The 12,879-nt window shown below is 37.2% G+C and overlaps 1 protein-coding gene across 5 annotated transcripts in view; it reads right to left on the bottom strand.

Moving 5' to 3' along the window:
- The window catches only part of LOC139474608 (bone morphogenetic protein 1-like), a 299,859-nt gene that overhangs the window by 39,151 nt on the left and 247,829 nt on the right, over positions 1 to 12,879 (bottom strand). For all 5 annotated transcript variants that reach the window (XM_071257682.1, XM_071257684.1, XM_071257685.1 and 2 more), the window contains exon 3: positions 5,217 to 5,400. In XM_071257682.1, the coding sequence (XP_071113783.1) occupies positions 5,217 to 5,400 (184 nt within the window). The remainder of the gene's footprint in view (positions 1 to 5,216; positions 5,401 to 12,879) is intronic.

The raw sequence follows: 12,879 nt of genomic DNA on the forward strand, positions 1-12,879 counted from the left end.
GTCCATGGTTTTTGTCTATTAATAAGGCATCTTTATATTAAGATATCAGAATAAACTCACAATCTGAAGGAACAAAATAGACCTTAATATTCTGAAGATCAGGACATGTGAGAGATGTAATTATTTCTTTCTCCAGCATACTAGTATATCATCCTTCCAAAGCCTTCAGTTACAAGATTAAACAAGGCACACGATATTACAAGGTACATATGAGATTTGTACTGAACCTTTGGACATGTGGTGGTACATCAACTTGATACTGAGACAACATCTGTAGCCTGTATATTATGACAATGGTAGGTCGATCCTGAACTAGTATGAGAAGGAGTATTTGTTTGCTAACCAATGTCAGCTAACGGTACATCACCATCTGGTTATGGTGGAGATATAGGAGTGTGGTGATGGAGTTGAATGATGATGATGAAACCAGAAAATGACAATGAAGTTGGAGGTGAGGTGAAATGGGGCTTAGAGTTCAAGGTAAGTGCGACCGGTTGGGAAGGATAAACTGTCTGCTATGTCTAACATCTAAACACTAGTCAATAAAATCTTGAGTTGACAAAGCCAAGCTCACACATAGGTGCTGGTTAAAACTGGTACTGTATGCTTAACTCTATACAAATAGTGAAGGGAAGCAACAAAGGGAGGTAACTGTGACAAATGGCTTATTAATGTTCACCCAATACAATTAGAACAAGTTGTTTTGTTATACAAAATAGTGTTTCTTTCTAACTTGGAATCAAGTTAATGATTATTATTATTTCTACAAGACTATTCAAGGACTGCCAAGCGTTAAAAACATCTTGGATCTTGATAGCAAGGTTATTCTCCTCTGAGAGATGTAATTGTGTCGGTGAATGTGGCCATAGCTGCATTATCATAAATCTCAGCCAAAAAAAGTTGTTTTTTGTTGTTGTTTTTTAAAGTAACCATTCTAACAAAAAATTACAATAAAACCTTGAACATACCTATCACTTAAAATGATCAGAATCCTTATCACTGCTATTAGTCTCATTTCACCACTCTGCTTGTATCAAACATTGGATAACTCGATATAGTTTGGGTCAATAGGAGTTAATGGGGTTTCACTGTTATCCTTTTTTGTGTGACCTTCACAATCCCACATAACAACTGGACCATCTCGCTATCACAAATTTAACATTTCTAATGCAGCAAAATATCTGTTCAAACATGTAGTTTCTCCTTTAATTTTGACATGTAGGAATGGTAATTTCTACCAATCTATCTGTGGCATGTGTGAATACCATTAATCTACAGAATAACTCACTTTGCAACAATTTACATGAGTGATTGTAGAGTTTCTGCTTCACTTGACATCCACTGCAATATCCCCATAAAATATCATTTGATGTTGGCACTGTGCTTGTGCACACAAGCATGGGGTGTACCAGCAATGCGAGCAAATTGCTATAAAACGTTATCGTTAGATATAGGAATATGGCTGGAGATAATGTTCCAGACAACTAGGTTTATTGATCAAGGCATGTCAATGCCATTTTTCTCCTAATGCAGCAAAGAAAATGCAGGAGATGCCATTCAAAAAACTTTCAATCCTGATATATACTTTCACTGATATGAAAACTAAAATGCATTTTTATAATGTCTCCATATTCATCAACCACTTTACTTCTTTCATGAGAAATAACATGAGTGAGTGAGTGTACATATGATGTGAAGCAAGAATGTATGAATATAGATACAAGGCTTCTGATGAACTTAGAGAATGACTAATTCTCTTATACATTTCTTCAAATATGTCCATTAGAGGCAGTAGATTACAGTCAAGTGCTGACAAAGTCCTAAAACTATCAATAATCATTTGAAATACTGAATTTAATGCCTCACTTCTATCAAATATCTAAACAAAACAACAAATTTCTAATAACTAATTAAGGACCCTTAACAGAAGCAAGAATTTATCTTTGCTATCAGAATTAGAAGCTTACAATATTGAATTTTTCACAAAAGTAACATAAGCATTTAGGTAAGACAACTATTGTGCCTTGTAAAGAGCATTGCATCATATTCTTAAACCCATTATCTCCATATGTCCATTAACCACATCCTTGACACACCTTCAGCTAAAAATATACCTTGTTTAAGTGATAAAGGTATTAGCACTTAATGGCAGCACAGATCACTGTACTCTGATGCGAAAAACACTCTTCTTCTTACTTATTCATTGAAAAGCTCCAAATGAGAGCAAAAAAAAATGCCTAATCTACTGTGACTTAAACCCCGAAAGACAATCCCATGGTTGCATGTCTAGTCAAAGATATCCTTGGGGTATTGGTCTACTTTTGGAACATGCATATTTAAATGTGTTCATAGAAGAGCGTAAAATTTGGTGCAATTACACCACATCATCTTACCAAGGAAGCTCATTTCACAGCAGGGAATTCCTATTTAATTACCTTAATAGCGCTTGGGATCAATAAGGATAATTTTAAAGACCTGGTCTCTACAAATTGAAAAGAGAGAGGGATGAAGCCTGCATTTGGGCAATTAATAAGATACCAAATGGGATGTTGTCATGCTGAGGTTTAAGCTTCAGTGTCCTGTATAATCTGCATTAGCCTCTGTAATCTTTCAAGACTTTCTCACCATCAATTCCACATTTTTTATTTCTTTTTTCTTTTTCGAACAACAAAATACTGAACAGTGATGGGAGAGTTATGCTATGGGGAGGGGTGTTGCTCACAAACCACTGTGACCATTGTGTACGTATAGGGTCACATTATATCATTCTTAGTAGGAGATGCATGCATCAGTCATGTGATGAGATGCTTGAAGGACAAGGCTCATTAAAACAATGTGTATTGACAGTGATATGCTAGGGGTCTTTGAAACCACTGAATTTAGATGAGATGAGGTGAAAGGGGGTTTAACTTTGCTTCCAAGATTATTGCACTTATATATGCACGTATGTGTGTGGCTGCTTGTACTAGTCCAGACTGATGCCGATTTATAGTGCCAGCTCCGAGATACCGTGCCGCAGTTCAACATGAACACCCAACTCAGACACAGTATACCGACTCCAGGCCAACCAGTCATTGTTTTAACCCCTTAATGCTGAGTGCAAGATAGGGTAACAACAAGTACCACCATCTTTTAACGTCTTTTAGGTATGACAAGGCGGGGATTGAACCCCAGACCTTCCACTCTCTGGGCGGACACTCTACCATGAGACCAAGAAAGCTGTCCTGATTTTAGATGAAGTTGTGTATGTTTAGAGCACACCATTAATTTCTCTCAGAATGGGATGCACATTGTCAGATGCTTTAGTCGATGAAGGTGGCTCAGGGATGGGTATTAACAGTAAAACCTGTGCTGAAATGTATTCACACATTGGCTGTATTGTGATACGTACCAATATGTATAGCATTAACATGGTAAAGAGTCTGTGAAAGGGATGTGCCCATATTTCTCTTCATATGTTATCAAGACACACACAGTACTGCTACTTTGTTTACCTTGCTGTTAGACTCAATTGTACTTCTTGAAATATTGTTTACATGTGATGTTTTAAAAAAGACTTCAAATCTGTTCAGCAAGACCATATCTTCATGCATCGCACTGCATAAAGTGAATTGCAATTAGCCAGTGCATTGATATATTTTTACATTGATATTCAAGTAATGGAGGCAAATCAATACAAGCAATGGATGAAGGATGCATTGGAAAGAAATACCAATGTTCTTGTACTGGTTCTGTTTGTTTTGGAGAGTAACTTAATAACAACACGATGTCAGCATGTTTTGGTGCTGGTGGATGATACTGGCCAGATGATCATATAGAAGCTGACAGGTACAATGTTGTGTGTAAGATCAGCTATTGCCTTTCAACATGTGTGCAGTATTAACCCTAGCAACTGTCAGTTTTTTTTGTATCTGATTTGGTATTAATTCATGGCCACAGTTCTCCTTTCACTTAAACATTAACAATTACATCCAGGAGGTCATAATGCTGTTATTTAACCAATGATGCACTGCAATTCACACTATCTATATCAGTGTATTGATGAGATCAAGACATATGTATGTAATCTGGTACAGGATATAAGCATGGAAATTACAGTAACTTAACGACAGGTGTTAAAACAGAAAGAGTGCATGTCTAGACCTGCATTCTTATGGATAAACTTTATTAACTGACCTTCAAGAAAATTAATTACTCTAAAAAGGAATAGTCTTGAAAGTCTTTCTGGGTTACCTCAACTTGAGTAATGAAGACCTGTAAGTGTTACCATGTAATGCCTTGACTTCACAAGTTTTAATGTTCAAAGGCTTTTAATTCATTACGCTTAGACACTGAGAGCTCCATGGCCTTGAAGTTGGAATAATTAACCTTTCACAGGCTCACAGGCCAGCTATATGGAGTTTGGCAACTGTGTACCAGGTCATACATCTGATTACTGCTGTCCAAAACACATTACGTTTTAGCAGTACAAAAACAGTAAGACAACTAATTTAAATTAGTCAAAACCCATTAAAGTTTGCAGTTTCAAAAAAACCCCTGATAATTTAATTAACCTAAGTCAGTACCAATGTAACTACTCCCTTGTGTCATTATGGAACAGATCCCCTGTGCCCATGTTTGTTGAACTGGGAGGGGATCAAGGGACAGACAGGCCAAGTACCCTGGTCATGTAGGTTGATGTTCACTCTCTATTGCTCAAGGGGTCGTCTAGTCCCAGCCTGATCACACAGGTGCTTGTGTAGCCTGTCTCTTCATCAGCACTTCCTGTTATGCTTATCATCCTGTCATCTCACAACCAATGCAGACATAAACAATCTTGTTAACCAAACTGTGTGTGCCAGTTGGAATACAGAGTTCAAAAAGTATTTTACTTAAATATTAGCTTGGTGTGGGAGCCCCGAGGAGATGTTTGACAGACATTTACTGAATTTGCTGTAACCATGACTATGAGACTATGGTGCTAACAAACCAATGATCTGAGCAAAACTGGTTTTAGAATCCACTCAGCAGATCCTTGCATGCCCAGGGGACAAAACTCTCCACAGTGAATCATGGAACCTGAACCTTATATCACTTGGCTACCCCTAACCAACAGAAATCCTTTTTAATTTCTACACTGCTTCAGTAACAACTTTCATGATATTTCTATTGCCTAGGCGTTAGAATCACATACGATAATACAGTCAATATGATATTTAGTTTGATAAGATACTTACGCAGGTGCTCTCCCTTGTAACTCGAACTTAGTGAACCGGATTTTCACTCTTTCTGTAGCCCATCCAATGAACTTGTAGATACAGTGTGAATTGCTGGGGTAATTACCGGTAATTTTCGACTTTGGAGAATGGAATGTTCCATTTTTGGAATTGCCGTGACGGCTGGACACAATCACATCACAGTCTGAAACCGAGGGAAAAATAACATGAGAACTAACAAACAAACCATACAGTGCAAACAAGGTTTCTGTAAACAGTATGCCCATTTCAGCTGTCCACAAGTCAAACACTGCTGCACACAGAGAACACCAAACTGACTAACAAAAACATCTGCTTTTTGAAATCCTTACATACTTATTTTACTGTCAGTGTTGGTCTTGTTTGTTTGTTGTTTAACGCCACACTTAGTTATATTATAGCTATATGACTGCGGTCTGTAAATAATCGAGTCAGGAGCAGACAATCCAGTGATTGACATCATGAGCATCGATCCACACAATTGGTATATGATGACATGCATCAACCAAGTCAGCGAGCCTGACCACCCGATCCCGTTAGCATAGCATAGCATACAAACATAGATACCACTTATGGCAAGCATGGGTTGCTGAAGACAAATTCTTTCCCGGACCTCCACGGGTCCCATCTACTGGTTGACAGGCAGGGTTCAGTTCATACATGGCCAAACAGTCTTTGTTCAAGTCATGCTTATTTAGAAATCCATCCAGAATTAACACATTTCATAATCAAAAGCAAGACATCAAAATTTAATTCATTGTTCAAAATTCTGGGAAAGTAATGTCATAAGCCACAGATATGACATTTCAAAACATATTTGGCTGAAATAACATTGTCATGGTTTCTGTACATAGAGCCAGTGAAACATGATAAACAATATAGGATAGTACCACACTTACTCCTCACACATACTGAAAATATTAGGCAGAAAAAGTTTGGTGAAAAGAAACTTAGTATTATGTATCTATAAAAATGACTTAATATTGATGACACTGATCTTAGGTCTTGACAGAATATAATTGCCAATATTCTGAAATCAAAGTCTTATGTAAACATTAGTATCAGCTGTAGTCGTTTTGATTGACATTTAAATCAAACAAAATAGGAACCCTTACAGAGTAAATATTACAGCTACTATTCCACAATTCATTAATTATATCATGGACAATTCTTGCATGGAAAATGTAACTGATAGCACTGGGTTTTTTTCTCTCCAAAACTGCAGGATTCCGCTTGGGGTTACTTGATATGTAAACTTAATTAAAGTACAACAGTATTATCACAAGCAAGTTCGATTTTCTCATCACGGTGATTATCATTAGGGAAAGAATCAATACCGTTGAAACCCAAACCTTGTTTTCTACGTCTAATAACACTCGTTAAGTTTATGATGTGTATGTCTGATATTTCAAGAATCTATTCCTGCTGCTGCAATGTGACATGAAAAGATTAATTTGCAAAAAGACATAATAGAGCTTAGTAAAGGGGGAGACAATTCCCCCTGTCTAAATGTCAGGAAACTGTGTAATTGCAGTGATATCCTAAGATCTACTGATCAGTAATGACACTGACTGCACACCAAACAATACTTTGTGTATCAGAGAGGGAAAAACTGCCTATGTAAATGTGGCTTTAATCATGGTTTGGCTGATTAGCTAAGGAGATGTTTAAAGCACAGAAAATAAAACCTGGTATGAAAATAGAATTAATCACCATTTCTGATGCAAACTGTGACAGGTTGGAAGTTTTTGGTTTCAAATATATGTGTGCAGTGTAACTGAAATAACCTTAGGTTTGTTTACTATTTGTGGACAACTTTCCTACCTCTCTGTGGGAGTTATCATGTCAGCCATGATTTATAGGCTGTGATGTTTGTGAACAAGCAACCTTTACCATGGCATCTAGAATGATAATGTTTGTGGAAAACTTTCATGTGCTATATGGAGTTTAATACTTGTATATAACTGCCTTATGATGTCAAGAAGTTTGTGCTATCTACAGGGTTCTTTCTGATGCCAGAAACATCCATATTAGATGCAGATTTAAATCAAAATAGGTAATTAAATTTTGCGATTGCCTGAATGCTGACGTAAGTCATCCAGTTTGTTGTTATAAATTATTTACTCAATATTGTTGGAATATGATATATTTTGAAATACACAGAATCTCACAAGAAATAATACAACGTTATTAATAACTATGGTGTAGATAGACATTAATATGTAATACAGGACTTAGATGCCGCCACCTGTAGCATACAATGAACCTTGATACGTTCAAGATGTCAGTGAATCTTTGGACACTGAGGAACCCCTACAACGCCCCTCCGGCCCCCAGACATCAGGGTCATCATGACATCAGGGTCAGCATGACACAAGACATGGAAGGACAAACCCTGGGTATCATAATAAAACCAATAAAGAAAACTTGGAAATGTCATGATGCACCTTTCATTCCAGTGTAAAATACTAACATAAACTCCTATAAGTTTTCCTTTGAATTACTGTGCTTTTTTAGCATGAACAATTGACTTGCCTTTGCATGTATTTGTGATAGATGCCACCGGTGGTACAGGACGCACTCATCTTTCCACAAACACCTGGTATCATCACATGATAGTGATTCATAAACAAATACTTATCATATAGTTGGAATCATAAAATGGCCTTTAAACAGAGATTGATTATGATTATGGAAAATGTTTTGCCACTTTTATTTATATTTTAATAGACATGTCTACAGTACCAAGTAGTTAGTAAAACTTGTCAGTTATACAAAACACATTAATGGAAGCAACACCTATAGGACAGAGTTCCTGTTTAAAATCTCTTGTGTCACCTGTTTCTCATTGAACGCCATCAACCAAGAGTCATATGTCCTATAAATTACTTCCATATCACCATTAGATTCTTAATATCATGTCTATTTCGCTGCCTGGATCCCATAAGCTGTAATGATCACCCAAATCAAGAACAATCCAGGTAAATTTGATCCATATTAGTTACAGCTTCATCCTCTTCATATGCTCATTTCCATGCCATGTTACCACACATTCTCTCTCTCAATGCTATTTGTCTTCATCATGCTGATGGGCTAGGCACATTAATGAGAGGCTTTGCATCTGTCCACACTTATACTGTTGCTAATTTGCAAACACAAATGCTACAGTGGTGTCACCTGGAGGATGGTACCTGATAGATCATGGCCGCCCCTACTACACATTCATGTCCACTGAGGAGGACACAAGGATTAAACAGGTAGACGTAGGCAAGTCAGAGAATCAAATAATGCATAAATGATATAAGAAAGATGATGTTATGAATCATGTTATGAACATTGCAATAAGGCAGAGTCAGGTCCACTGTCTTATCTATAACTCTTTTTTACATTTACTACCCCACCTGAAACCCCCAATTTAGCAACTTGTTCAGACTGACTCTCAAATGCTCCATTGACAGATAGCAGATAGGTTGGTAGACAGCAGAACTTTTTTCATTTTCTGGTTCTGCAGTGTCTGTCGAACCTGTCTTACAATAAAACTGAGTATTGCATTGACCATAAATCTAATTTTCAAAATGATTTCCCCTGACATATGACATACTTTTTGAAAACAACTAAGAAGAAGCATAATTGAAAGAATATAGAATTGACTGTCATTGGCAATACAGGTTCAATGTTCAACATATGACAGCCAGTGTTGAAGTTTCAACTTAATTGCCACTTGCTTGTCACAGCAGCTGCAGGTAAATTGCCCCTGGGTTTGACATATTGATTTTGTGCATTATTTCAGCACTACATTTTCCTTGTCAGTCAGATGCCTAAATCTACTTAACACCTATTTAGGATTTCAATCAATTTGTTCCTCTTTCGAACTTTCTGAAATAGTCTCCATTATTGACAAGGATTTATTGCACACACATCCTTGCCAGTAGTGGTGTATAAAGTCTGTTGGAAGATATGAAATCACCTTCTTCCTATAGCATACTACATTTCTACAACCTTTCAACATATCTCTTAACATTTTGGAACAAGTAAAAAAGATTAATTATATTGCTGAAAATAGCAGCACATATGAAAACAATATGATGACTCACTCTTCAATCAAGTTAAGAAGAAGTATTACCCAGACATCTGATTTAATGATCATAAGATGAATAATACTCTGTTTCTTCAAGAAAATACAAAACAATACTTAATCAGGAACATTCTTTACTATATAATATGATATCAATAAACCCACACACATCAGGAATAAATATTTCAATAATTAGCTTCATCACTATCTAAGTGTTCGGAATCTCCATTCATATAAATTCAAAGGATCTGGAACAGCCTAGCGGTTAAATGTTGGTCATCAGGCTGAGGGCATGGGTTCGTTTCTCCACATGGTACAAAGTGTGAAGCCCATTCTTGGCATCCCTTCTGGATTCAGCCTGCTAAAGTGGCACAGTGCAACACCTACTGACTCAATATTAGTTTCCTCGTTTTCTCATGATGCTGAAGATTGATAGAGCTCTGATTCCTTTTGGATTACAATGATTGAAAAAAGCTCATTTTGGGGCATCTATGTGCTATTATTGTTAAGCAAAATATCATCGTTGTTGTGAAACATGGGCTAGCCCAGTGGTGTAAGTGTTTGTTTGCATTCACATGACATGAGTTTGATTCCCGGTATTAGTACACACTGATCTATGGTCCCTGTTTGTGAAGGCTGATTTCTTTCAGGAAGAATGATTTTCTGTCCTGATGCTAAAGTTAGGTATTTCATGAAAGGCACTGAAATTCACCTCTTATGCCATGATGTCAACAACATGATTCAGAGGTATGCCAGCCTGCTAGAATATATATCTAACTGACTTAAAAAAAATCCATTTAATACATCACTATGAAATGACATAGTCCTTTAGCAGCTATGACGAAATGACAGTGAGAGTTCATCATAGGACATTCATAATCAATTGATCACATAATCCAGTTGTTTGCATCTACAAGGAAGCCTTACTTATGCATGACATTGAAATTGATTGTCTATTCCTATCATTCACACATTGGTGGTAAGGTTAGAGACAATACCCCACTGTGTTCCCTTTGAGTGTGAAAGACACTCCATGCTTCTGATGTATTGTCAGAGCTGAGGTAAAGACAGACACTCCTTCTCATGTCATTTATAAGGGGATTGAAGAAGTGAGAGTTGTGTGACATACAGAAACTGGTATTGAACTGTCCATGGTTAGAGTGTCTGGACAAGGTCACACTGACATAGAGATTGAAAGAGGAGATAAATAATGGACAAATTGATAAATCCTAATGTTCGCCTGTCATGGCAGTACACTGTACATTCTCATTGGTCTCAATGCAATTACTGTGAGACCTTCCATACAAGACTTGAATCTTAACATAAGGTAATGCACACTGTTAGTTTGGCTTTATGTGTTTGAACAGTATTTCTATAAAGTCATGATGTGGTAGCTTCAAGTAGGAGGCAAGTCTGAATTCAGGCAGGTCTTAGATGTTAACCACTTCAATGAAACCAAGAAACATTATCAGGGTAAAAAGGGATTCAAACCCAGGATCACAGGTTCAACTCTTCACAGCAAATAGCTGTGCCTTAGACAACTGGACCATCCATACCCCCTGTACTGTTTAGAACTATATACAAATCAAAAATACAAATTATATCAAATATATATAAATATGTATGCAAATGGCTGTATTAAAAAAAACATTTTTAAACAGCAGTTAGAATTAAAATCTAAAGATTTATATGTGTGAGAAATGTTTTTGTTTGAAACGTTTCTTCCTACTAAAGCCAAACTTCCACTTTTTAATGAGGGACTAGACAGCTATCTCTACCATGAATTTTTTGTGCTTTTGTTATTTTATTTCTACTGTTAACTCTATTTGTTGACTACAGCTCAAGTTGCCACAAGATCAAATTAAATCAACAACTACAAGAAAACTTTCACTCAGTTTGGGAGTCACGAAGAAGGTAAAATTAAATACGCATGGTTTCTTTACCAAAGACAACCTACACACTCCACTCTGTGCACAGCATGAGGTCTCAGCTCATAAAAGTTTAAAAGGTAGCCAGCAGTTACGTACCCAGATAATGAAGTTAATGAACACAAACTGAGTAACCAGTTTTCAAAGGTTAAATGCATCAGACTGATCCTGTACACAAGAGCTCTAAACTAATTAGAAGCCTTTTAATGTTAAATTAGTGGTTGGAACCATGCTGGTGGCTGCAGTGATGGCAGAACTAGGACTGTAGGTAGCCAAGACACAAGGCATATATACATTTTAGATAAATACTTTTGTGTTAAAGAAACCCTGCAAATTGTTTTTTTACAGCACATTGGACAGCAATATCTCCCTTTTATTAGGCAATACTGACTATCCGAATTCCATCGACACCAATCAGGCCATGGTCTGGGCCACTAAAAGGTCACCTCCAACCACCGGAACATATTAACCTTTTTAAGGTGAAGTCTTCAAAGAATAGAGTTAGCATTAACCCAATTCTAGTTGAAGATGTCACTCAAATGTTTGCTTTCTTTGTAGGTTAACCAAATTTGAACGACAAATTGTATTAAAAAATACTTTGCACATCCCAAAGAAGCATCAACCATGAAAGTAGTGAATTGGAAAAAGGCCAGTCCACATCTGAAGAGGAACCTATTATTCCTGGCATCTTGTACCAGAATGTCCCTGGCATTCTAGCATAACCAAAGACTTGTGACATTGTTAGATTTCTTGGTTTTCAACGGTAAAGTAATTAGTTCAACTGAAGTAGAATTCATGGATGGAAAACTACATGGTTCTTTAAGATAGAAGATTACAAACCAAACTGAATGATAAGGTCAGTGTCCTTTTGCAACCAGAAACATCAGCCCCAAATCACAAATCCTCCCCCCGCATTCTGACACCATTACCAGTTTACAGAATTTCCTCCTTTCCCTAGACTAGTCTAAAGAGGAAATAGCCAGCCTAAGAGGGCCAGACCTAATTGTCTGTGCTTCCTCCTTGATTCCTGGTGGCCTGGAACAAGAACACATCACCTGGCTCAACACAGTCTAACAGATCCTCCTCGCAGGACAAAATACAGACAATTCACTTCTCTGCTTCAGTTGCTGCACCACATTAGTGCTGATGGTCATTTTCTGGCTTGGGGACAGTAAATTGGGGCTTTAGAAAATCAGTGTTGGTCAACCTTCATGTGACTTGCATGGTGTTGTTACTTTGCTGTCCAATTCTAGCAGATTTGTCCACTTTCTACTGTGTCGTGTAGATAATGAATACTGGCGCAGTTTTGTGATGCAGGTGTGTATATTTGTAGAAGACAGAAACACCATTTAATCAGTGTTTTTTATCATCACAGGTGCTGAAACATTAGAGGTACCAGGTAACATCTTCTCCATAAAAATGTGACTGCCAAGTTAGGAGTGACATTTCCTCCATACAAGTGATGCCAAGTTAGGAGTGACATCTTCTCCATACAAGTGATGCCAAGTTAGGAGTGACATTTCCTCCATACAAGTGATGCCAAGTTAGGAGTGACATTTCCTCCATACAAGTGATGCCAAGTTAGGAGTGACATCTCCTCCATACAAGTGATGCCAAGTTAGGAGTGACATCTCCTCCATAC

The sequence above is a fragment of the Haliotis cracherodii genome, unplaced genomic scaffold (assembly GCF_022045235.1).
Source record: "Haliotis cracherodii isolate W230 unplaced genomic scaffold, xgHalCrac1.p SCAF_3, whole genome shotgun sequence".
Classification (NCBI taxonomy): domain Eukaryota; kingdom Metazoa; phylum Mollusca; class Gastropoda; order Lepetellida; family Haliotidae; genus Haliotis; species Haliotis cracherodii.